Source organism: Penicillium rubens (assembly GCF_028828025.1).
Source record: "Penicillium rubens strain IBT 27055 chromosome Unknown utg000002l_segment0_segment0, whole genome shotgun sequence".
Lineage (NCBI taxonomy): Eukaryota > Fungi > Ascomycota > Eurotiomycetes > Eurotiales > Aspergillaceae > Penicillium > Penicillium rubens.
The window spans coordinates 6,197,284-6,223,183 of record NW_026890600.1 but is presented as its reverse complement, the minus strand read 5'-3'; the positions used below and the strand labels follow the sequence as shown (position 1 = coordinate 6,223,183).

General features: G+C 49.3%; 8 protein-coding genes across 8 annotated transcripts; 5 read left to right on the top strand and 3 right to left on the bottom strand.

Moving 5' to 3' along the window:
* Window positions 1-214: 214 nt before the first annotated feature.
* On the top strand, window positions 215-1,680 carry N7525_004837 (uncharacterized protein; the record flags this gene model as incomplete). Its single annotated transcript, XM_061213187.1, has 4 exons — window positions 215-376; window positions 473-611; window positions 660-768; window positions 825-1,680. 4 exons carry the CDS (start codon window positions 215-217, stop codon window positions 1,678-1,680), a joined length of 1,266 nt encoding a protein of 421 aa, XP_061070208.1.
* An 820-nt stretch (window positions 1,681-2,500) lies between these two features.
* On the top strand, window positions 2,501-4,259 carry N7525_004836 (cytochrome P450; the record flags this gene model as incomplete). The annotated part of the gene is made up of 5 exons (XM_061213186.1): window positions 2,501-3,265; window positions 3,317-3,613; window positions 3,672-3,782; window positions 3,865-4,031; window positions 4,088-4,259. The coding sequence occupies 5 exons, from the start codon at window positions 2,501-2,503 to the stop codon at window positions 4,257-4,259; spliced, it is 1,512 nt and encodes a 503-aa protein (XP_061070207.1).
* A 400-nt stretch (window positions 4,260-4,659) lies between these two features.
* N7525_004835 (BAR and SH3 domain-containing protein) lies at window positions 4,660-7,592 on the bottom strand (the record flags this gene model as incomplete). Its single annotated transcript, XM_002565414.2, has 5 exons — window positions 4,660-5,076; window positions 5,999-6,862; window positions 6,923-7,039; window positions 7,101-7,418; window positions 7,479-7,592. The coding sequence occupies 5 exons, from the start codon at window positions 7,590-7,592 to the stop codon at window positions 4,660-4,662; spliced, it is 1,830 nt and encodes a 609-aa protein (XP_002565460.2).
* A 1,828-nt stretch (window positions 7,593-9,420) lies between these two features.
* Window positions 9,421-11,149, top strand: N7525_004834 (DNA helicase ZGRF1-like domain-containing protein; the record flags this gene model as incomplete). The annotated part of the gene is made up of 2 exons (XM_002565415.2): window positions 9,421-10,772; window positions 10,825-11,149. The coding sequence occupies 2 exons, from the start codon at window positions 9,421-9,423 to the stop codon at window positions 11,147-11,149; spliced, it is 1,677 nt and encodes a 558-aa protein (XP_002565461.2).
* Window positions 11,150-11,700: 551 nt separating this feature from the next.
* On the bottom strand, window positions 11,701-13,056 carry N7525_004833 (class I SAM-dependent methyltransferase; the record flags this gene model as incomplete). The annotated part of the gene is made up of 3 exons (XM_002565416.1): window positions 11,701-12,407; window positions 12,571-12,687; window positions 12,972-13,056. 3 exons carry the CDS (start codon window positions 13,054-13,056, stop codon window positions 11,701-11,703), a joined length of 909 nt encoding a protein of 302 aa, XP_002565462.1.
* Window positions 13,057-13,892: 836 nt separating this feature from the next.
* Window positions 13,893-19,380, bottom strand: N7525_004832 (putative nuclear migration protein (ApsA); the record flags this gene model as incomplete). The annotated part of the gene is made up of 2 exons (XM_002565417.2): window positions 13,893-18,863; window positions 18,931-19,380. 2 exons carry the CDS (start codon window positions 19,378-19,380, stop codon window positions 13,893-13,895), a joined length of 5,421 nt encoding a protein of 1,806 aa, XP_002565463.2.
* A 1,011-nt stretch (window positions 19,381-20,391) lies between these two features.
* Window positions 20,392-21,455, top strand: N7525_004831 (U2-type spliceosomal complex subunit CWC24; the record flags this gene model as incomplete). The annotated part of the gene is made up of 2 exons (XM_002565418.1): window positions 20,392-20,928; window positions 20,991-21,455. The coding sequence occupies 2 exons, from the start codon at window positions 20,392-20,394 to the stop codon at window positions 21,453-21,455; spliced, it is 1,002 nt and encodes a 333-aa protein (XP_002565464.1).
* Window positions 21,456-23,189: 1,734 nt separating this feature from the next.
* N7525_004830 (DUF3431 domain-containing protein) lies at window positions 23,190-24,231 on the top strand (the record flags this gene model as incomplete). The annotated part of the gene is made up of 3 exons (XM_002565420.1): window positions 23,190-23,437; window positions 23,508-24,128; window positions 24,183-24,231. The coding sequence occupies 3 exons, from the start codon at window positions 23,190-23,192 to the stop codon at window positions 24,229-24,231; spliced, it is 918 nt and encodes a 305-aa protein (XP_002565466.1).
* Window positions 24,232-25,900: the final 1,669 nt, after the last annotated feature.

Sequence of the window (25,900 nt, the reverse complement as noted above, 5' to 3'; positions counted from 1 at the left end):
AAATGGAGAAGCATTCGAGGCGGATGTGGCGAAGCTAACAACAGGACTGCACTAGAGTCTACCACGGTTTTTTCAACATCACCTAGGATTAACACTGAGATTCTGGTGGTTACATAATCTTTACTTGAAGTGAAGGTTTATATTCATGTGTGGCACATATTTAAAGTGGTGGAGATTCGTGATCTAGCATACAAGCCCCGAAAATTTGGACGCCATGGCAGACGGCTCACCCGCCAAGTTCAAGATAACAGAGCATGTGATTGATGCACAATATATTCGGGAATATCCCACTGCGACAGTTTCTCAAGATGCTGCTTTAAAAGTTGTGGTGAAAAAGTATACACCTGTGGACAATCCAATTCCTCAGCCAGGCGACGTAACCATCATCGGGGCGCATGGACTCGGGCTTCCAAAGGCAAGTAAACAATCTATTACTTGTATCACAAATTTTATTGGCTAATCAGAATTATAGGAACTCTACGAGCCGTTATGGGAAGAAATTCTAGTACAAAGTCAACAACAAGGGTTTCGGATTGGATCGATATGGATTGCGGATATAGCGAATCTAGGTGCCAGCGGTGTTGTAAATGAGAGAATTCTTGGTGATGACCGTAGGTGTATGTCGTTCTACATTTGAATCTCACGGTTAATAAGTCCAGCGTCCGTGTTTGACCACCCTCGTGATATTCTACACATGATCAATCTGTTTCGTCACGAGATGTCGAGGCCTATTATCGGAGTAGGGCATAGTATGGGTGCGACGCAGCTGTACGTTACTTGAAGCGAGAGGACAGAGTAATTAATGCTGACATTTCGCCCACTAGAGCTCTCTTATCGCTGGTGCATCCCCGCCTGTTCACTTCCCTCGTCCTCATCGAACCAGCCATTCTACCAACAAACTTGCCCTTAAAGTTATATGCGTTCCTCACACTTAACAGACAGGACACCTGGCCATCCAAATCCGAAGCCCTCAAATCATCCACCAAATCATACGCACGATGGGATTCTCGTGTCTTGAAGCGATGGAATGAGCATGGATACCGCAATTTACAAACGGTGGTTTCCCCACAAATAGATGGAGAAGCCAAACCCATTGACGGACCCGTCACTTTGACCAGCTCGATCTACCAAGTGGCTATGCTCTGTCTTCGACCAAACTTCATGGGCCACACTACTTCAGCACTAGCAGACTCCACCGAAGCGCCTCCGCACGACCCTCTTATGTACCCCGACATTATCGACCCTCCCCACCTATCCATGCCCTTTTATCGAAGCGAGGTACGTGTTTTGTTCCTCATGCTAGAGCATATCCGACCATCAGTCTTCTACTTGTTTGGCGGGGAGAGCCAGGTAACAACACCAGAGGATCAAGCTCAGATTCTCGAGAGGACAGGTGCAGGAATTGGGGGAAGCGGCGGAGTGAAGCATTCCCAAGTTAAGAAAACAGTTCTGTTAGAATGTGGTCATACGGTTCCGATGGAGGATGTGGCTGGGAGTGCTTCTCTTATTGGGACATGGGTTGGCCAGTCTGTGCAGAGGTGGAAGAAAGACGAACTGCGAGTCCACCAGAAATGGACTAATCATTCAACGAGGGAGGTTCTAACTGCGCCTGCAAAATGGAGGCCCATGCTGGAGGAGGCTCTAAAGTCCGAAGCGCGGAAAGAAAGGTCGAAGATCTAGTGATATCCATATGCTTGCTTTGATCTTAGTTACTTTTTATTGTGGATTCGAAGACTCTGTACGGTACTATCTCTATCTGATCTTATTTTTCGGTTAACTACAGGGCTCTCATATACTTGACTCGGTTTTATCAATTTAACTAGCAGATATATAACATGTAACCTACGAAGAAAGCTTAACCAACATGAATGAGTACGATATAAAGGCCAGACCATAATATTATATCTACATTCTATACACTGTGCCATCTTCTCAGACATTAATAAAAATAATGTTACGATTGATAGAGTCCTTAGGACACAGTTCACTCTGCCAGTGGTCGGCTTAATGCTCGCACTTTGAGCGGAAGATCAACAACACAGGTTGCACGGAGGATTAAATTAGATAGCGTGTCATGACAAGCTACACATGTACAACATCATGTCGGAGTTGCTATGCGGTTACACATTACTCATGGCGAGTATGCATCCTTCTGCTTGTGGACAGGATGCAAAGGTTACACACCATCCATTGCCTCGACATATTTACCCCCAGAAAGGTGAGGCACATAGCCGATTGTACTCGACGCACGATATGGCGTTTTGAGAACCCAAAACATCTTGTCAGCGAAGATTGCATCGTCCAATTTGTGGGAAGACCCCCATTCGACTATGCTGTGACATATGTGGCATATAAACGTGTTATTTACCATACAGCACCCCCCTCTTGAGGACTAATACTACAGTTGGAATAATATATATTCAGACGCATTCGGCGTCTTCTTTCCTTCTTCCAGTTTCCCAGGTTCGCACCTTAACATCTACAATAATCGACGCGAAAGATGGTGCCTCTCACATTTGGCATATTCGAGTACCTGCTCTTGCTACTAGGCATACTATTTGCGTATAAAGGCACGCAGGTTATTTACCGCCTATACTTCTCTCCACTTGCCAAGTTTCCAGGGCCACGCTTGGCAGCAGCAACCAGTCTTTACGAGTTCTATTTCGACGTTATCAGAGACGGCCAGTTCATGTTCGAGCTTAACCGTTTACATGACAAATACGGCCCTATCCTCCGCATCAATCCTCACGAGCTGCATATCAAAGACCCCAGCTATTACGATACCCTCTACGGTGGGCCATTAAATAAGAGAGACAAATTGCCTTCGTTTACTCAATCGGGATTGCCCCTATCAGCCTTTGAGACTGCGCCACATGGTCTTCACCGTGAGCGGAGGAAATTACTAGGCCCTTTCCTCTCAACACAATCTGTTACGAACCTCCAGCCTCTCATCCAGGAAAAGGTGGATCTGGTTTGTGGCCACCTGTCCAGAAGGGTTGGCACAGGGGAGTTTCTCGACTTGCACTCTATCTTAGCTTCTTTCGCCGCAGACGTGCTGTCCACGTATGTGCTTGGCCGCGAGAATTGCTATGGATACTTGGACAGAGCAGAGGTAACGGATGAATGGAAGAAGATTGTTAACAGCCTCTTTGAGGCACTGCTTCTTATCAGGAGTGTCCCGTCACTATTGGGCCTAGCGCACATTTTTGGCAAGACTATCGCCTGGATATTTCCCCCCTTTCATTGGACCAATAAACTCCAGACAGTATGTATGTGGTCTTTCTCCTTACACTGCGATATACTGACCATGTGTTAGGAAGTTAGTCAACAAGTGAAGGCTGTATACGACAAACCAGACGGGGACTCGATGATATCGACTATTCTCTCCAACGAGAAAGTACCTAGCACTGAAAAAGAACTCGAGCGCATGGCGGATGAACTGAAGTTCCTGATAATTGCCGGGTCGGATGCACCGTCTCAAGTAATGGCGATCACTCTGTTCCATCTCCTCTGGAATCCAGAAACATGCCAAAAACTCAAAGCCGAGTTAGATGAAGCTTTCCCCGTTGTGGCCGATGCGGACTGGACTCAGTCGAAGAATCTCCCTTATCTGGTAAGGCGTATCAGCCCTATCGTGTCCTTGCAGATTGTACTAACAATAGGTGCGCCAGTCTGCTGTGTTGAAAGAGGGTCTACGACTTTCCGCGGTTGTGACAACGAGACTTCCGCGTAGTGCACCAGAGGAAGCTTTACAGTACGGAAAATGGACCATTCCACCCGGGGTATGTCTTCCTAATTTATATTTCCTCTATCCCTCCCACCAATCTTCTTCTTCTGTTGATATTTATTAATACATCGATGTAGACGCCTGTCGGCATGTCCACTCATTCCATTCTACGGAGCCCCGATATCTATACCAACCCGATGAAATTCATGCCAGAACGCTGGATGGGCCCTGCCGAGGAAGTCCGTGTACTGGATAGATACCTCGTTCCGTTTGCGAAAGGAAATTCAAGTTGCATGGGTCAAAGGTAAGCAGTTTCTAGTTTCTTTACCAGTTCCAGACAATGGCACTGATATATATTAGCATGACCTACTCGTGGATGTACGCAATTATAGGCACCTTGATACGCAGGTTCCAATTGGAGCTTCACGAAACTGATGAGAAGAATGTTCGCATTGTTCGAGACTGCTTCAATGGACAGACTGTTCGGGGGCTCAATTTGATCAATGTTAAGGTCGCCAGAGAATTCAACTAGATTGTTCTCAGTCATGCGGGTAATCAACCTGTTCGCTTCTTGATTTAGATTCCAATCTGTTTCATGTCTTGATTAGCTTTCAGTTTTTATATCATCTCGGTCCAAATTGATTGTCACATCTTCTCGACCTAACCCCTACCATTTTACCCCCGCGCACCTAAAATTGCATAATTTCTGTCTTTCCCACAATAAGTTCTCTCCTTTAATTTTATTTACCTGGTTATGCTTATTTTATAGGGGAATGGATGGGATAAATGAACCTGGCACGGGAAAGAATGACATGCATTACTAGACGAGAGAATTGCTTCAATTTATGCTATAGTCGAAAAGGGTCCCAAGTAATATAACAAAGCCTAAGTCAATAGGACCAAAACCTACCTCGAAGCCTACTACTCCACATTTAGACCCTAGGCCCAAAAATATAATCCCGATCGACCGAAAGGCGTCCGGCAGCAATCTCCATCTGGTAGTGCTCAGCAAGTCCTGCAACGATAACCATCCAACCTCGCGTAGCAAGGTCCTTGTCACAGTTCATAACCGGGAACGAGATACAAAGTCCCTCCTTGTGGTGCAAGGCATCATAGTTGGTGACTGCGCAGTCACCAGCACGGCAACGGTCAGCCACGAGATCCATCAATTCTTCATCGGAAGAAAGGCGGTCCTCAGCGGAAAGCTTCACAGACACCCACCACAGCTCGGGCATGCTGCTAAGGTTCTCGTAGTGAGGCCGGCCGTCTGAGAGGAAGATGGTACGAGTTCGCTTCAAAGCGACCCGACTTGCTGCATTCATGGCTTCGAGGGTTGCGGTAGCTTCGATCTAGATATGTTCAGCTGTTAGGGGGTGTTAGGGGTTCGTTTGCTTTTGATGAACCTTTGGTAAGAAACTGCTTTTCTGTCTGATGGTAGAGGCTATATGAGGGATTCTGAGGTTATTTAAATGCGAAGCAATGGAACAATGGGCAGTTCTATCGAGAGATTGCCTTTGACATAGTTGACAACAAAGCCTTTCACACAACCCAAGGAAGGTCATTATAATGCCCTTTATCGATCCTTTGACTAGTTTCAATGACACCCAATGCCTACATATAGTGTATAATGGACAAAGCCTCGAGGCCTTTTCACTCCTTTCGGTTAGGGATCAGAGAGCCAAAGAACAAAGCCTCCACGGTTGTCGATGAACGCTATACCTTCAAGGAATTTGGCATTGTAAATGAACGTTAGTCTGGTGTTTAGCTCTTGCAATGATATTTCTCTAATGGAGTCAATCAATTCAAACTAAACATAGGTAGCGTCTCGAGAAATGCGAGCTTGATCCTTGCGGTGATATGCTTTTAGTAGGCCTAAACTCCAGATACAACATCGCGGCCCAGCCTTATCTGATTTTGCTCGGGTAGAAGTCTCCAGCATGCAGACATGCGTGAGACACGACAAAATTAGGTATTTTATGCGTAGATGAGAAGGAGTAAGATACGGCAATCGAGGTTTTGTGCAAGAAGAATCGTCAATTTCACATCGTGTTCCTCGTTCCTAAGGAAGAAAGAGAGAACAAATCCCAAAGTTGCAGCCATAACGACAAAATAATCAGGGAGACAAAAGAGTTCATTAATCGTGTACTTGGATACCGGCGTAAGGGTTGATCCATCAAAGAAATCCCGATGCGTCATTTTAATGCATGTTAGATAAGCCGAGGCCTCTGAGGTCCCGAGGTCCAAAGCTTTCAATACCGCCCATTACTCAACATAGTTGGCAGGGAAAGGCCCCTTCTGCCCTCTCAACTCACCTTCCCACCAATCGTCTGTGCTATTCGTTTTTTGCACGACGCGAATGCGGTCCCCTTCTCGGAAACTCAGGTCACCGTTTCCTTGACCATCAAAATCGTACAGCGCCGTGACAAACACTGGACGGGAAGCTGCCGGCGGTGGTGGTGGGGGCTTTTTCTTCCCTATGGCGGCAGTCAAGGGCGATACCTTGGCTTGGAAAGAGTCTATGTTTGGACCGGCGGGTGATCTCACCACTCCTGATGAAATGGGAGTGGCTTGTGGAGTCGGCATGAATGCCGGACGAGGGGGGTCGAAGTAGTCGCCGCCCGTCGAGAGGGGCTGAGATCCTGCGGCGTTTCCAACAGGAATTGCGCTGCTCTTGCGACTAATTGTTGACAGGGGTGGAGATGGAGGGTATTCTGATACGCAGGGTGTCTGGCTCGACGATCCTGGAGTTTGCGATCCCCGGCGGAAAGAACCTGGGAGTGAGACCGACGAGGCAGTGCTGGGAACGCGGCTCCCATTTGATGGACGTTTCTTGTTATCTTGGTCGGTGGCGGCTCGACGCATGGCCTTGCCTTGGGTCAGGGAACCGAAGCTTTCTATTTCGGCTTGCACGGGTTTGAAGGCAAACTCCCAGTCTTGGACAACTTGTTCCATGGCTGGTGGCGGGGAGGGAAATCCTTCTTCTTCACAATAAGTATGAAGCACTGTATAATAGTGCGCAAGCATGCGGTTTTGGATCTCGACCTGTGCTTCGAGAATGTATGGTGTCAGGGAGAATATGAGAGCGACCAATGTTGGGAGTCGCTGTCGTAGATCATGGTCAGCAGCTTGGTAGGCCTGGATGGCGATTAGTTTTCTTGAAATCATATGAGTAACGTTGGGCGTTGGGATTTGTACCTCTTTCGTATTGGCAAGTTCTGCCTCCGCTTTGGCTAGGCTCACATTTTCGCGATCACTGCGCTTTGGCTTTTTCATGAGGCTATCAACACGCCCTTGGGAGATTTCAAAGTCGGTCTAGGAATTGGAATATTAGCGACAACCAATCCACCAAAGACTCTCATTTTTCATTGTGTACCTTCTTGTCATTTCGCTTTTTGATCGTCTTTTTCATCGGCGCAAGTGATTCCTTGGCCCGCGCAGCCGGCTGGGACATGCGAGTATCGACGGCACCGAGTTCCTCCAAGAGATCGGTACGTAGCTCATCGTATTCCTTCCGCAGTCGGTTTGTCCGCGCTAATCTGACGGGGTCTGTATCCACGGCTTTGTGGTTGGAGGGGGTTTCTGAGGAGCCAATGATAGGACCGTAGAGGCCGTCGAACTCCTCGACAAGGCGACTCTGGTAAGTTGCGATAGAGATCCAAGCATCACGCCAGGCTTGGGTGGATTCCACGATCTGATCAAATAACACGTATTAGGAAATGCGACAGGACGCGCGTCATCGGGGTAAGATTACCTTGCCCAAGAGCATATCTGCATCGTCGAAATCTTTTAGAAGCACAGCAATTTGGCTATCATCTGCAGACGACTTCGTCGTCATGCGACCAAAGCGCCTCGACATGTTCTGCATATTGGGCGATGGGGAGCTCTCAGAAGGGAAACACGAAACAGGGAGAGAGGGGTGATAATAGAGGTATCGCACACGGCAGAGTACTTGAAACAACCTTGGAATAACACTTTAATTCGAATATTAATCAATTCCAGATTCAAAATGTGAATTGATTGGGAAGGAGCATTGAAAGAAACCTTCCAAGGTTGGAAGGAAAACGTCCCATCCCCTCATGACACATAACTCGCCCGCGGGCGGCCCCAGTGTTTCAGCCTTTCATGCGGCTCTCGCGTCACGGCCCCTCCATAGGTATTGACGTTTCGGGAAGGAGATATGTCAATCAGCTTTAACCCCTTCTCCACTCTAGATATGTACATCATATTGAACAAACCAGAGGTAATATTAGTAGTAGTCTTATCCCATGCATCAATACGGTATACCTATAGCAAGGGTATACATATCAAGTGTAGCTTTCATAGAATTGCAATGAAAGAAAAGCTAAAATAGGTAATATGTAAACATTGAAATTGATAATGAAATTCACGGTATCCATGGACCAACGAACTTAACCTGCTCATGTACGGACTCTATTTGACTAGGGACCTCGATCTGAATCCTCGCCGTGCAATTCTTGCTCGCAAAGGTTCTATTACTTGTAGATATTTGTTTTGCGTTTCCCTTCGATCATAACCCTCCAGCCATCCCCAGGTAAAGAATAAGCTTTATACAACATATCATCCATGCAGGAGGACCCCCTATTCGAAATACTAAACAATACCGTAGTCCTATAGTATTTCTACCGTATTTCAAAATTATACTGTAACACTACCATAGTTTAGATGAATACCGTAGTTTAACTGTGAGATCACCGTATTGAATTTAATACTATATTCCGATTTAAATACCTTTAATACTAGAGTTCTATAGTAAATATACAGTGACTGGTCTTGAATTTTTAACACGTTAGCCCCACCTGGGCACAACCCCTTAATTATATAATATACTGCCAATCTACCTAGGTAAAACCTCCATAAATTCATACCATGAAATCTAGTATAGTGTATACATACCACCCCTGGCTCTCAATGATAGCTTCCACCCGGTGCGACATCGTCTCAAAGAGATGCTCTAGATGCCATAGCTCCAATTCATCCCATGCCAATTACGATATCGCTACCAATATCTCCTTCGTCGTGTCATTGTTATCCATATTTTAGCGTGGTTTTCATCTACGCGTTTTGAGCAGGCGGTATATTCATATACCGGCGGTGAACTAGGTGGGGCTACAGGTGTGTTAAAAACATATGACTACTGACCTTAGTTACCTACGTAATATAGACATACGCCTTAGAATACGGGGTAATCACGTGATATTACGTGATCCGCTTAGCTAACCTTGGAAAAGCAACCTTGGAACCTTCCAAGGTTGGAACCTTTACTCGTTACAGATAAATACGTATTCAGAAACAGGGGTAGTATTCACTATATATTTAGCCAATCTTTAGTATTACATAGTATTTAAAAGCATTTCTTCGCAAAAGTAGTATTCTATAGTATTAGCAGGCAAATACAGTATTTAAGTAAATACCGTATTCGATAAACTTCGGTTATTAGTGTAAAGTTTTTGAAATACCATATTTATTCAACTACCGTAGTACTACCGTAGTTCTACCGTATTTTAAACCCCTCTGTCTCCTGGATGGTACCTATTTGTTGTCTGTCCCGGTTCAAGTCAGAACGGGTAGCCTTATCATTAAGCCGCACAACACGAGAACAACATGACTACATCTACATTTCCCGACTCCATGCGATGCAGCCACGATCAACTTAGGTGTCCCACAATCCTACAATGATGTCCACGCCGTCATCTTCCGCGCGTCTTCCCCCAATCTTCCCGCAGGTCATTGCGTCAGTGGTGAAGTTTCGCTGCCTATACACTCATGACCTACGCCGCAAGTCCAAACGATGGCACGATGGTTATCTACGTTTTCATAAATTCAATAAACGTGTCATGGTCTACGATGACCAAGGGAATTTTATCGGCGACCACCACTGGCGATCTCCCGATGATGTACAAGATGGCGACGAAATGGAGCTGGACAAAGGAGTCCTGATCGAGGTGACCGAGAACATGGGCACGACTGAGACGGACATTACAACCATATACGAAAAGAAGAAATCCAGCCAGGGTTCGCCACAGGCCAGAGACCTGGTGTCCCAAGTCCCCCGCACCTCCACCTCAGTCTCTGCCTCAGCACCTCTTCTTTCCTCCCAGTCATTTCGCTCACTTAACGACTTGCTGGGCATCAAAAGGACCCCAGTTGGCCATTTGATGTCTCCATATGAGCAAAGGAATCCCCCACAGCCAACCTCCAGCCCCCAGGAGCCTGAACGAGCGCCGAAGCGGCAAAGGACGGCCTCGGTGATGAATCACTCGCGTGCCCAGGGTGAGGTCGTTGATTTGACCGATTCAACGGATTCACCTCAGGGACCCTCCATGAGGCAAAGGTCAAATCAAGTCACGAAAGAACCACCCAGAGCCGGGGGTGATTCTGCGGCTGATGTACTCCTACCAAATTGTGAGCAGAGGTCAGCAAGGCCCCTGGCCAATAAATCCAAAGATGGACCGCCGCATATTCAGCCACCAAGACCCTCCGTCCCCTCGACCGATTTTCTTCCCGCTGTAACCTCAAAAACAGAAATACCCAGGCCTCGAGGAAACTTGCGCGTGGAGCAGCCATCAATGAACCGTGAGAACCAGTCAAGAGCTATTTCACGTCCCATCCCACTACAAAAGTCTGATCCTCCGACGGTTTCAAGAAGCTCTTTCCCAATTGCACCCAAGCGGTCCTCTGCTGATGGATCTGCGCCACAGGCGCCAGTGCGTGCAGTCAACAATTATGTAAAACCTATCGAGCCCGCGGACAACGAGGCTTCAACCAATATTCCACCTCCAGTCAATGTTCCACCTACAGCCAACGCACCGCCTTCAACGAACATACCAACCCCATCGCGTCCATCTTCTGCACTTAACTCTGGTGCACCTACGGCAGTTCTACGCATGGGAACCGCAAAGCCACGCAGAAAGCTAATGTACAGTGCTTTACTGCCCGGTGCTTCACGGACTCCATCGCCGGCGGCCTCAGATACACCGCCTGGTAGTGCAACGCGTGGAACCGTCACAAATACCCCGGAGCAACAGTTAGTATGTACGCACCCGTTAACCAAGGTCGCGATACTGATTTCTGCGCAGGCTGACCGCCGCTCCAGATAATTCCGCAAATGAAGAATTTGTGCCTTCGACCTCAACACAATTTGTCTTCGACGAAATGACAGATGGATCAGGGTTCAAATCGCCCTCCACAATCAAAAGGTTGACTGGGAAAAGATCTCTCGATTCGCCACTGCGTAAATCGATATCGGATCCGACTGCCTTGACGGCCCGCCAGGCCCCGGCAGAAGGGTCACCCAATGCAGCCAACAAGGAAAACGAGCCCAAAGAGCAAGGCCCCTGGACATCCGAGGCATTAGACTTGTTTGATTTCTGGCCTGCTGGACGGCCAAAGCCAAACGAGTGAAATACAATGGTCGGTCTGGGAGTCGTGCATGAGTTTTTAAGGAACAATGAGCAGGGTTTAAACCAACCTGATGACGCAAAGGACAAGCTCCTTTCAAGGCTCTTGTGTCCAGTGATGTCCACTGTCTCGTGAGAAGCAGCCACCAAATCGCCGAAAACCGTTGTCGACCGTGCTGTTCTCGAAGCCAAACCAGTGAGCAGCTTTCTGGGGTGTGCCTGCGAGAGAAATACTATTTTCCAAGGTGTATGCACTTATGAATGTGCACTTTGCGAGAAAGTACTCCTGCTGTGGAAACCTACGCATTCGTACTACAGCTCCATCCGCCTCTCTCCACCGAAGCCGTCAAACCCCTATCTACGGTGGATTTAACGGGCTTGCTCCATGAAGTTTATGCTGTGTCTGTTTGTCCGAAACCAAACATCAAGACCCAGAATCATCCCTAACGACCTCATTGATGCGAGTGAAACCGTGATAGAAACAGAGCTAACCATTTGACATTGCTACAAAAAAAAAAACTTGTACCTAGCTCAGCTCAAAAATGAATCTGAAACCTAAACTCCTTTCTTAACCAAAACCCCAGAAATATAAGGCATAACCGACCACTCGAAATTCCTCTCCAACTCAACCCTCTCCCACCCACCATCCACATCAGCCACAGCCCTCAAAACTGCCTCAGTATCCCTATTCAAGCAACAATCCCCAATAAACCAACTCCACCCAAGAACATGATACAACCCCTGCACAACCCGCCCAACAAGCGACCCCTTAGCCCGCCGCCACGGGTTAACAACATGCTCCGTGACAAGCAACCGCCCACCAGGCCTAAGCATCCCATACAGCTCCCCCACCGTACGCTCCATCTCCGGTACGGAACACAGCACCCGCACGCACAGGATCGTATCAAAGATGCCCGCGCGCGGATCGGTATCATACGCGTCCACGACGCCCGTGCCTGTGGCCCGCAATGCGGGGACCAGTTCATCGGCTGCTACGCCTGTTGGCACGATGTGGTACTTGGGTGAGATGTTCTCTGCTTGCGCTTTTGCGCGGAGAGATGCGTGTAGGCCCTTGCATGGCTCGGCGCCATATAGGGCTGTTATTGCTGGTGAGGTGAGTAGTGGCATCTGTGTGCCTGTGCCTGGACCGATGTCGAGGACTATCCCTGAGGCTGTGCGGAGGATTGGGGGGATTAGAGCTGAGGATCCGACTGGCTCGGGGGTTTCTTTGTTGTTTGGGTCAGAGCTCATTTGGCGCGGTGCTGTGGTGGCTTGGTTAGGATATGTGTGTTTATTTGTATACAGATTGCTTCGTTTATGTTGGTAGGGCGTTCTTTTGCTTTCCCAGTTCTTTGGCTTGTGCTTGCAAAGAGCAAGAGTTCCCCTCTGGGTTTGTTGGTGATAGATATGGTGGCTGGGACTCACTGCTGAATTCGATCCAGAATCTTCCGAATGCTTCATCGCGGAGTCTTCGCGTCTGGGTAATTGGGGCAAAGACCTGGCCATTCTTGAAGACTGCTTCGGCGCAGACTCGGACGTAGTCTGTAGTATTGGAGTTAGTAATGTGCTAGTCCATGGCCTTGAAAACGAGAAATCTGTGATGGTGCGTCAGGAATGTGCAACGATATATCAGGATACAGTTAGTCCCACCAAAAGGCAGAAGAAGATGATACGAAAATGGATACAGAATAGGGCAACTACACAAGCATATCGAAAGCACATCCATGGTAGAGCAAAATCAGGCACAGAAAAAGCACATCCACCCGCGTCGAATTACATATATTCAAATCCAAGCCATTCGGTGTTTGTTCGGCGTCTGTACTTACGCGACATGGCCCAAGTCAAGAGATATGCTGGCTCTAACATTCCGAGCATACGCCCGGTGAAAGGTGGGGGGCTTTCGTTCGACATTATGGTTAGAAAATGTTCAAATTCGGGTTTAACAAGCCTCAATGCATACTGGGAGGAGAAAATGCAAGAGGAGGTTTATATAGTGAGGGCACGGATATCTCTCACGTGACACAGACTTTGCGGGGACTTCGGCGTTCGAAATAAGCAAATCACATCTCCAGGGCTGCAGCTGATCTGAAGACCAGTGAAGGACAAGGGGATGATTCTTCGAATGGATGACTATATTGTCTCATCTGGCATTACGAAATCAGAATTAATCAGGCATAATCCAACAAAATTGAACACAGACTAATATCTAGCATCCTGGTCTGGTGCAAATTGCACAAATACTCAAAAGATGGTCACACCGGAACAAATAGTGGAGCCAATCAGTACAAAGACGATGGCATCAAGTGGTAACAGAAATTATCAACATAAAAGGAGAATATAGGAAAAGAGCAGACTCAGATTGGGAGAAACGTTCCAGCAGGACGCAATGATTGAACGAAGGTCAGAGACAGTAGGAGAGTTGAGATCTGTAGAGAGTAAAGAAAGAAAAAGATCGTAGGTGAAGAGAAGGCGTGTGAAGTTGGGGGTGAAACTATCCAGGGAGTTTCGGAGCCCAAGAATCCAGAGTCACCAAATAGTACGTAATTCAGTTGAGTCTCGGTCCTGAGATTTGAGGTATTTCAACTCGTATGAAGGGAGGTAAGTTGGAAACGCTATTAAAAGGTTTGCTGGTTGGACAAGAGACAGAAGAAAAGGAGACTCGTCATCATCTTTAGAAGTGACTCGAGTCTGGGTCGAGGACCTGCCCACAAACCCTACGAACAAATGCCCATCTCGTTGGACGATGTTCAGTGACGGTGGGGTGAGTGGATGCGGTTGACCCTCGGACTGTACCGACTGGTGCGAGAAAGTGAGCCAACATCATGTTTTCCGTCGCAACAGGCGCGGACATTCTCGAGCCGGTCTTGTTCCTGAGTTTCGATCACCTGTCTCAGATCATCGGCACTTTCTTGGCCATGCAGGCTTTCGTTGTGAACACTAGGAGTCTGACCGTGCCGGCCCTTCAAGCTTGCGATGGATCCCCGAATGGAACTGGAGATGGTGCTGAGTCTTGACGAAGAACGTTGGCGCTCGTCGGGAACTTGCAGAGACGAGTTTGGAACGGGTGAACTGAGCGCCGGTGATGCACGCCCTCCGAGAGTCCCGGAAGATCGCATTGACATCGCCGAGGCCGCTCGCCGCTGTTGCTTGGCTGCTTGACGAGCGGTGCGGCTATTGTAAGATGAGAACGACATCCGTGCTGTCTGGCGAGAACCAGACCGGAAACCAGGGGGATTGAATTCATTGATATCGTCAAGGGTTACGCTGTTATTGTCCTCGCAGTTGTCATTGGTCTCCCTTAAAAGGAGGTAAGACAATGCGTTGAACCATGTCTCGTGCCTCTGGCTCGTCGTAGCCGTAAAGCGAACTCGTCGGCCAGGACTGACAACCTCCAAGCTCCTGCAGTGAAGACCTGGAGGATACGGGTTGTCATCCGCAACCACTCGAACAGCCTCAATAGGCACACTCTTGGTGCGGAGCTCGCTCTTTCCGGCAGTTTGAGGGTCCTGCGTGCTCCAGTACAAAGTACGGGTGTACGGGTGAACCCAGAAGTATCGTCGGTGCCGCGTTGTGGACATATCCGCTGAGCCGGTCTTCCGAGTGTACTTCCAAAGGAATTCACCGATCATGGTTTGAGTGATCGCCTGGATCATGCGCGGATCCGTATTGGGTCCATAGCCATGGGGCATGGGGCCAGCGTGAGGGGCCATGTTGAAGCGCTCCTCGAGCTCAGACGCAAAAGATGACACCGAGGATCGTCGAGACATCTGGCTTTGGCTTCCTCTCCTCATTCTAGCCTGAGATGAACCGGTTCTTGAAGAGCTAGCCCGCGCAGCATGTTCGCCTGGAGTAAGTGGGCGCTGGGAATTCATGCGATAGGCGGAGGCAGGTGCCAAAGGAGGCCCCATGACAGAGGTAGGAGATGGCGGAGGCATGTCGATCGGCTTCTTCTCGGCTGCCATGATAGCTTCCCGGTGATCGACGGGCAGTGGGGGGTGACTAACACCTGATGTCTGACTGGCGGCACTGTGAGGCCGGCGGTGTGTTGGCGTTGTCGATTTCGCAGACTGAACTTGCGAAAGACGAGGTCGCGTAGGAGCTTTGGGTGTCACGTAAGCTGACGCGGCAGCTGTAGTGACTGCAGCAATCTCCCGTGAGTTGTCTGTTACCTGGCTGTCAGATGATAGCGGGCGTGAGGACACACGATCCATAAGGATTTGATCTATCTGTTTAGAGGATAGGATAGTCTGGGACCCTTGGTCCATGCTCACTGAAATAGATTGCTGTCTACCAGAGCGGGCAAGGGCGTTCCCAGAGATATCGTTCAAGGCCAGTCCGGCACCAGCGGGCTGGTCACTATTGGCAGTGCTAGTGTGGCTACGAGTAGCGCCAGTAGGCTGGTCTTCGCGAACAACGACAGCGGCACCCGCGGGCTTGGGCTCTGTTGACTCAGTCTGAGTGGATAAATCTGCCGCCGCAGGGATAACAACTGGCTTAGACTTCACTGGATGAGTTTCCACAGAGCGAACAGAGGAGAATGACAATGCCGGTGTAGGGGCAAGGCGGGGCCTTGGGATAATAGGCTCCGTGTATGCTGGATTGAGGGAAGAGATTGTCAAATTCGGTACCTCACGCTCACGTTCAACGTGCTTGATTACATCCACGTATTGGACGACAGGTGGCACCGGTTCAGGAACGGTTGCTTTGACGGGGCTAGTGGATTTGGCGGCGATCGAAGAGAAGGTCAATTCGGGCACCTCACGCTCACGCTCAACGTGTTTAATCACGTCGACGTACTCGATGATAGGCACTGGTTTGGTGACAGTCGGGTGTGCAGGGGTAGTGGACTGGTTGTTGATGGGAGAGAACGTTAACTCGGGCACCTCACGCTCGCGCTCGACGTGCTTGATAACGTCGACGTATTCGATAACCGGCTCCGCTTTAGCAAGACTTGCATGTACAGGCGCAGTAGATTGAGTAGCGATAGAAGAGAAGCTTGACTCTGGCACTTCACGCTCACGTTCAACGTGCTTGATTACATCCACGTATTGGATGACAGGTGGCTCCGGTTCTGGAACAGTTGCTTTGACCGGCTCGGTGGTTTGAGTAGTGATGGAAGAGAAGGTCAATTCGGGGACCTCGGGTTCGCGTTCAACGTGCTTGATCACATCGACGTACTTGACAATAGGCTCCGGCACAGCAAGAGTTGCCTGGACAGGGACAGTGGAGTGGTTATTGATGGAAGATAATGTCAACTCGGGGATCTCGCGCTCACGCTCGACGTGTTTGATTACGTCGACGTATTTGATGACAGGTTCTGGCTCAGGAACAGTTGCCTGGATTGCCTGGACAGGTACTGTCGACTGAGCGGCGACAGACGAGAAACTCAACTCCGGCACTTCAGGCTCACGTTCAACGTGCTTGATCACATCGACGTACTTGATGATAGGCTCTGGCACGGCAAGTGTTGCATGGACAGGGGAAGTTGATTGAGTGGTGATGGAGGAGAAGGTCAGCTCGGGCACCTCCGGCTCGCGTTCCACGTATTTGATGACATCGACATGCTTGATGATTGGCTCAGGTACGAGAACCGTTGGTTGAACGGGATTAGTGTTTTGGGATGAAACTGAAGATATCGTCATTTCCGGTACTTCCGGCGGGGGTAGTTGATGCTTCACAGGCGTAGTGGTTCCCGCAGTAATGTACGAGACACTGAGATCGGGTCGCTTAGGTGCAGAGGGCGTGGTCTCTTGAGAGGAAACGTTAGCCATGCCCAGCTCGGGTAGGTCAGGTTCAGCGTGGACATTGCCCTGTTGGTCTTCCACCGAACGCTTTTCCGTTTCCTCGGCGATCTCACGGTCTGCTGTTTGAGCTGCGTGGGGTGCAGCGAGAGCATGCGGCAGGACAGCTCCCGCAGCAAGACCGGCAGCTCCCGCAACAATGCCAGCACCGATAGAATGTGTAGGCTCCCAAGGTTCAGTCATAACACCAGAATCCACCATTGTGGGCGTGGAGGGTACATCCAGCATTGCATCCGAGGGTCTTCGTGAACCCGATGCAGGCTCCATGCGCGGTGTCGAAGCCTGGGAGGTGACTTCATCATCCTCGGTGCTGTCGAGCTCTGCAAGTTCAGCAAAGAGGCTCTGGCCCTCTTGAGCTGCTGGCGCGGGCGCAAAACTGGGTGCTGCGGACTCGCGTGAACTCGAAGGTCGACTGGTGGACGCGAATGTAGCCTCTCCAGATGGACGAATGCGTCTCGACATGCTGCGTTTGGACTTCACACGGGGTCGGGAGATATTCATTTGGCTAGGAGAGCCGAACGCTCTATCGAATTCTTCGTCATCGGAAGATGCGGAAGCAGTGCTGTTATATGAGGCGCGATCGCGAGCTTTGGCCATAACCAGGGAAGAAGGCACACGGCGGACAGGGGTTCTCTGTAGGTTATTTTCCGTCTCGGTAAGATCTGCCGAATCGCTGCTGTCATCCGCCATGCTTTCGACACCAGTCTGGAATGCTTCGCTCTCAGTTGCGGTTGCCCGCTCATTCGCCGTTTCAAATCCATCTTCCGCCTCGGTAGCTGTTTGGTAGACATCGCTAGGTCCATCGGGAGACTCGGAGCGAGGGCGGTCCCTAGAGGATATCGCCTTGGTGTGGGTCTGGGTAGGACTGATTTGGCCGGCATTGTCTTCCCAATCGGTGTCGTGAAGCTCAACAAATGATTTCTCTTTGCGTCCTGCGCCCAGAAGATCCGGGCGAGGTGGCTTTCGAGACGAATCTGTCTTGTTCTTCTGGCGTTTGCTAGTTCCGTTTGGCGCAGTGCTATCACGACGGCGTTGCTCAACTTCATCCCGAGCATCTTGTAGCATACGCTTGAGCTCAATCTTTTCGGTCTTCTCACGGTGAATTGTGCTCTTAAGGTTCTGGATCATGCGATGAGCATGACCGAGCGAGCTCTTCAAAGTCTCCGATTCAAGATGGCCATGTCGAGGAGTGAACTTGTTGGGGGATGGCGGAGGAGAGCTCTCAGGTGTGATATGCTCCGGCTCGTGGCCCTCGCTGTCATATGGAACATCCCTAGTGCCTTGATGTTCATGCTCTCGGAGCCTCATGGCAACTGCCTTGGCGAGTTCTTGATTTTGAGAGGTCATTTCCATCAGCTTCTTTTGAAGAGCGGCCTTTTCAGCATCGCCAGAAGTCAGATTCCGCCGCAATAGGTGGATTTCCGCGTCATTCGCCTTCTGAGTGAGGCTCTGATCTTCAAGTAACCTAGCATTGGTTTGCCTGAGCTCCTCCAGCTCTCGTTCCATGGCGTTCTTTTCCGAATTTGTCGATGTTATAGTGCTGTTGAGCCGTTGTTCACGTTCCGCGGCCTCCCTCGCAGCTGCCATTAAGTCATGTGCTTGAGTCTCTAGCGCCCAGTTCTCGTCCTTGTATCGTTGCTCACTGTCGTCAAGCGCCCGGATTCTCTGTGCATACCCCTCTGCCTCCAACTCAAGTCGCGATTTTTCCAAGTTAACAAACTTGAGTGTCTCATCCCGTTCTGCGAGAAGAGCTTGCAGTTGCCGGACCTGGGCCAAAAGTGAAGTGGAGATCTCAGTCGCAAATTCGATATCGTGGACACGGTTGGATGGTTGGTTGCGCTGCTTTCGGGATGGAACGCTGACTTTGCTTGGGGAATTTGTAGCTTGACTGGCGAACAAAGCGGGACTTAAGGGTGACTATCAGATCTCGACGTTAGTTCGGCTAGAAATCGGACCAGAGTCAGATGTAAGACCCAGGCAGTACCTTTTGATCGAAAGATGGCGTCCCAAGCTGAGCATCCTCCGGGCCCCCGGCAAGGCGTTTGGGTCCCAGAAACGCCCGTGCGGACTCACGACCGATCTCGTTGTACTCCTTCTCCAAATCCGCAAGTTTGCGTCGCAGTTCCGGGCCCATCTCTCCCTCATTCTGCTCCTGTTCGACCTCCTTCAACTGCTCTGATAGCTGCCGCTGCTGGTCGATAAGGGCCGTTCCCAGCTTCGATGCCTCCTCCAGTCGACGCTCTGTCTCCGCCAAGTGGGCCTCGAGGGCCCGTTTGGCCTGTGCTGGCGAAGATGCATTTAGGCTGTATAGCTGTGTGTCGAAGGAGGAGAATCGATTGGAGTCGCCAGGCACAGCTGGCCTTCCGGAATTCGCAACGAAGGGGTCTTCCATCGATGCAAATGACCCGGTGGCCTCAGCATTGGATGCGGTCATTATTTGGGAATCGTGGGCCTCAAACGGCATCTGAACCCTCTTAGTGACGAGGACACAGTTGCCGTTGAGATATCGGGGACTCGCGGCTTGATCTTTGTTGTGATTCTAGGCCGCGGGCATCATCCGAATTACCGCGCTCGGTGAAAGGCTGTTGTCGCAAGATGATTCCCGTCGGGATCTTTGCCGAGCCGACCAGCGACAAGAGTTGTTCGACGTTTTTTTTTTTTCGAGATTACCGCACGCTAATATTGATGCGATGGGCGTTGAACGGCACACCGTTCAAAGATGTGGAAGGGAAGAGGGGGGAAATCCCACACGATTAAAAACAACAAACACCGAGGACCTTCGGACGAATCAGTGAGCTCCCGGTAAGATTGGCCAGACACGCGCGAAGAGATGCAACTAACCACAACAAAGTGCTCGGGATCTGCAGGGCCTTTGGAATCGGCCTTGTTGGTCTGAATAAAGGAAAGACTAAAAGACAAAAGGAAAACAAAAGGACAGCTAACTCAAAAAAGAAAGGAAAGTAGAAAAAAAGGAAAGAAAGGGAGCGTAGGGAGTGATTGGATAGGTCGAGTTTGGATGACTCGGCGGGGGAAGAAGAGGGAAGAGAATAACGAGAGTGAGCGAACGTGGTGTTGTTATTGCCAAATGGCGCCGGTGTTTGAGATTCACGATCGATAATTACCCCAGACGGTGAGACGAATCTACGATACTAGGCTATATTCTTTGTTCTGGGTACCTCTAAATTTACTATAAAACTGTAGAAACAATATGAAATGCTGATTCGACAGGTTCCTGCGTGTTCTGCTGCGATTTTCGCTATCAAACGCGTCCCAAAGTGAGGAGGTTGTTTGTCCTGTTTGCCCGGCCCGCGGGCATTAGATCTGCTTAGTCATTTCTCGATGGCCGTTTCGATATCCAACGATATGCGTGCGTCTTTACAACCTTTCCATCTGACACAACTGCTTAAACATCTACGACTAATATTCACCGTATCCAACATACAATATGGGTGAAGAAACTGAAGTTGCAGGCTCTGTTCCCCAAGTCGCCTTCAAGAAGCGCTCCAAAGGCAAAGCCAACTTTCGCAAGAAGCCCGCGACGCCACCTCCTGCATCTGACTCCGACTCCGACTTTGTATCATCCGATGACGAAGAAGGCCGACGGATCAAGAGACGGCGCAAGAATGCAGCTGTCACCGCATCATCCACATCAAATGCGACAAGGAAACAGCGTGCAGAAGACGAACCTACAACCGCGGTTCCCGCTCCATTGACCTCGAGCAACGATGCCACAAAGGCCTCCGACTGGTATGATGAGAACCTAAGCGAGAAGAATTTGTTGGGCAAAACCCGGGAAAACCCAGTCTCTGCCTCACAGCCGGACGGAACCTACAAGGGCGCCGCCAACTATCAATCTTTCATCCAGAAGAACCCTAATGCACCAGGGAAATTCGGTCCTGTCAAAGCTGCGACCAACGTCAGGACTATCACCGTGACAGATTTTGCCCCCGATGTGTGCAAAGATTGGAAACAAACTGGCTACGTGAGTTACGCTGTCGCCTCCATCTGTCTATTGTGAATCGAGACTAACCTATCTATAATTAGTGTGGCTTTGGAGACAGTTGTAAATATCTCCATTCTCGAGAGGCATACAAGGCAGGATGGGAACTGGATCGTGACTGGGAAATCAACACCAAGGGCAAGCAATTAAGTGGGCGAGTGGTTTCACAGCGAAAGGGCGTGGGCAAACTCGCCGAGGAAGACGATGATGAGGAGGAGGATGAGTTGCTAGAGAGCATCCCGTTCGCTTGTCTCATCTGCTTGAAGCCCTATAAAGAACCTATCGTCACCAAGTGCGGGCACTATTTCTGTGAGGCCTGTGCCCTACAGCGGTACCGGAAAACTCCATCGTGTGCTGCCTGTGGCGAGGGTACTGGGGGTGTCTTCAACGTCGCAAAGAAGTTGAATACTTTGTTGAACAAGAAGCGGGAACGTGCACGCAAAATTCGAGAGGAGGCGATTGCAAATGGGGAGGAGGTCAGCGATGAAGAAGAGGGTGATGATAGTTGATTAGCCGGGGAAGATCTCTCTGTAGCATAATATAACAGGCAGCTGGACTGCAACACTTGTCCTCTGACAATGTATCAAAACTTGTTTATTTTATGTCGATTTATCTCCATTGGCGTACCGTGAAATTGATCACTTAACAATGCTTTGAACATGAGACGGGAACGCGTAACATGCAAATCAGCCGCGTGTTCTTTCCGGCCTAGTATGATTTTACAAGGGTAGGCGCCGAGGCACTCTATAGTCTACTTGGGGTACGTGTGGCACGCTAGACCATTCACCGCATTAAGCCATGTATACTTCATCCTGTTCTGTTCAAGTACTCCGTTTCCCACGGAGTACGAGTACAACGTACAACAATACGCTAGTCCAACAAGCGAAGAGGCAACCCTGAGATCACCGAGATCTTCACTGATCCAGTGAAGATCAGACGAGCCAAGAAATAATATCGACGACCACACGGCATACAAACATTCAGTGCAGTCGATATTCCATTGCGACGCAACTCCAACAACATACATGTACAGGGAGCAACGAGGCTTCTTAAGGTTGCTGAATGACACAACAATCAAAATGCGCCTGGGCCTTCTGAAAAATGGCTCGCTTGAATGCCTCTGATGTCAGAAACGTCATTACAAGACATCCAACATATTGCAGTGCCGCTGATCGGCCAATATGTGGGCCTGATGTCTGTTACAGCCACACGCTGCAATCGAAAAAAAAACCCACATGCTAGGACCCTGGATCTTTCAAGAGTCCGTTCGCCGATGAAAATCATACCAAGGGATGCCAACTGTCCAGTTCGCTGTCCGAGTATGTAGGCTGTGCATGGAAAAGGGATCATCGGAGCCGACCAGTAAAGGCAAGGAATAATCCGAACAATTTTAAACCCATTTCAACCAAGCGAGACAGCCCCACTGGGATACGAGCATACCGAATAATAGTCTTGTGGAGGACTTCATACTATTCCCATTGCGGCGTTCAGTATTCCAATTCTGGAAAGCTTTTTAATTTGGCAGTCTCAAGCCCGACGCCACGTGCATTCCGTGGTACGGGAAAAACACGCGTGTCGCCACAGTGGATTCCAATACCTACAACATAGGTAACTTTGCGATAGTCTAGTTAGGTTAAATACTGTTGCCTCAGGTACAACGTTTTAACGGATTGTCCATTTACAAGGTTTAAACTCTTAAGCCTTGATCCCGTCCAGAGGGGTCCATCCATGGCTCAAGCGTAAACTCTATGGTCAAAAGGGGTAAAGCGTGCGCCATAGCCAAGCTTTTGCTTTTCCCCCAACCACAACCAAAAACCCAAACGCCCCTTGGCATCAAACTAAAGGGCGGCTCCCCTGAACGCCCCAGTGGCCAATGATATGTCCATGACATTGTTAAGGAGTCCACTCGAAAGCTCCCCTCTTTCTATTTTACTTTAATATTCCCAGGTTTCCACTTTCTACTCCGTACGGGGTACAATTCTTCCTTTTAATCTGTCCCCCTTTCTACTTTCCGTGTCCTTTATTACCTCGACTACGCCTTCCTTCTATATCATCTTGCCTTCTGACTCGCCTTCAGGCGTCTTGGTACTTTGAAATCACTTGTCCTATCTCGCATCGCTATCATACATCGGAAACCGTATATATCAATGGCTTATTAGTTAAATCATCAACCTCGACTTAACACCTACGGGCTCCTCTCCGCAGAGTCCCCGGGGTATTATCCCTCTCATTCATCATTCATAATGAGAGGCGGTCTCCGTATAGCAGGGTTTTCCGTCTCATGTCTCGTCCTATTCTCACTATATCTACTCGAGGCGCATCTACAAGACATCTGCAATCAATATCGCGCTGGCGCATACGTGATTAATTGGCTAGATCGCAATGACACCGCCTCGACTCCACATGGCGAGACAACACCTGGTGATAAGGTGATTGTCATGGCCAAGCTAGAAGAAGAGAATACCGAATGGGTGGAAGAAGAGCTTCCCGAGTGAGTGCTTTTGATCTCCAACCCTCCACTGAAGAAGCACGGCTAATTGGCTTTCTTTCTCTCCAAACAGCTGGCAACGGGCAATCTACACCGTCAACCCCTCACACGAGACACGACTAAATCCCAATGTTCTTACGACCCCATTCAACAAAGGCCACGAAGCCATGGCCTACTTCACGTATATAATCGAGTTCTACAACAATCTTCCCTCGACCGTCGCCTTTCTCCACGCCCACCGCGCAGGCTTTCTCATGGCCTGGCACGTGGACGCGCCACTCCACGACAACGTCATAGCCATGCGCAACCTACAACTCGATTTCGTCCAGCAGAACGGTTATGTGAATCTTCGCTGCAATTGGAATCCGGGCTGCAAGGGCGTCCACCGCTTCAATGGCCATGTCACCGAGCCGGTCTGGATGGAAGTCTTCGACGGCACGAGTACGCCTCCGTTGAATGCCTCCTCAACCACGGATCAGGAGTTCCCGGGCCAGAAATATCTCCGCAAGCCTGCCGAGATTGGCGCCGCATGCTGCGCGCAATTCGCTGTCTCACGAGAGCAGATTCAGAAGCGCCCGCTGGAGGATTATATCCGGTTCCGCCAATGGGTTATCGATACGGAGCTTAGCGATGCTTCGTCGGGGAGGGTGATGGAGTTCTTGTGGCATGTCATTTTTGGCATGGAAGGGGTATAGTAAGTTATGATCGATCACGTTTCGCTGTAATGTTGACCTAACCGTTTTCGCAGTTGTCCCGATGAACAAATATGTTATTGTCGAGTCTACGGGCAGTGTTAAATGCGCTCTCGGCTTGAGCATTCGTTCCCAAATCCAGCGACACCTCCCAACCTGGTATCTACATATCGTGGGACTCGTGGCGTTACATCCTTGCCTCCACCTTTTCGTCATGATGTGCATGATTTTTGCGACACAACACAAACACCGGCCCACTCGGAATTCAGGCACCCCTTTTTGTCGGATAGAACTTGGAGTTTTCAGGGGCCCTACTTTCTTCATAGATTAATTGCGTTCAAGCGCCGAGGACAAAGTTCCTCATGCACATACTCCATCACTTTCGTTGATGGATTTCTGGATAATCAGAGTACATGAAATGTATATTCTTACCATTGTCTTTCTCACTTCCTATGCACACATACATGTACCATACCATTCAGATTTCTACATGTGACCTCCACTATCAATAGTGGCTCCATGCTCTGATACCCCCCAGGTGGCCAAAGCATCTTATCATTCACGCTTTGTATTTTATCAGACTTTAATCAATAGTTACCAAGACAGGCGCTAAATTTCCAGAGACCGTCCAAATGTACTGCTTCAGATACCCATTCACCCTGTGACATCACCAGGACAAGCAGTCAAGTCAACGTACCCATCAGGCCCGGCTCCCGCTAATGCGCCCTGTGAGCTTGTGTGGCGATTCAGATGTGGAAGCGCTCGTGGATGCATTGAGTGATGCTTGCATTGGGACCAACCCTTCATCCCAGTCGACATCCTGATGCAGGTTCTGCCAAGGCCGGAGCCAGATTTCGGCGGTTTGGTTCGAACGGGAGTCTGTACTCAGGTCTTGAGGACCAACCTTCCAGGTTCCGCTTCGGCTGCTTGCTCTTGTAGTGTGCTAAGGTACCTCTCGAGGAGATCTTTTCGTGGCACAACACGTACGTTCCCAGCCCCTAAGATGTTAGGGAGTCTCTCGCCATCTAGTACTGCCCGACGGCCACCTAGGTTACCATGAAGGTATCCACGGTATTTTGTGACGAGGGCCCACGGGTCTTCGCATATCAGCCATATTTGGTTAGGCGCTAGTTATACTCATAAAATTAGCAGAGAGCGGACAAGACAATAGGACGAGGAAACACCCACGTCGTGGAAATTGCGGGGATAAGAGGTAGTGGTACAGGTAGGAGTCTTGACGCAAACCACCCATCCCCACCAGAGCTGTCTAGGTCGTCTTTGTCTGTAATGCCCAGGAGGGCTATATGCGATGCCGGGGGAAGGTCGGGGGGCAGGGTATCAGGGACTCAACAGACTAAGAAGGGAGAGAAGATCTAAGATTTAAATAGATATCTAAAAAGGACTATATAAAGACATTTGGGAACCACTGAAAAGACCACTGAAAAGTCCACTGAAAAGACCTATGAAAAGACCTATGAAAAGACCCATGTATGAAGTGACTATCGGAGAAGGCTATCTAGGAAGACTAGGCCAACCTTGGAAGGGTGATCTCTTTTTCTACCCCTGTAGTTGCTAGAGGTATTTTCTGGCATTTTGCATAAAGAAGTATCGGTGATATATATCAGGGCGTTCACGCCTTTTACCGGCTTGCGCCTTTGTATACATCTGAAAAGACATCGAAAAAGAAACGCCGGTATATTCTTATATATAATGTCCCTAACATCATCCTGGATAAAAGATATCGATTCATTTGAAATGACTATGACCTTATGGA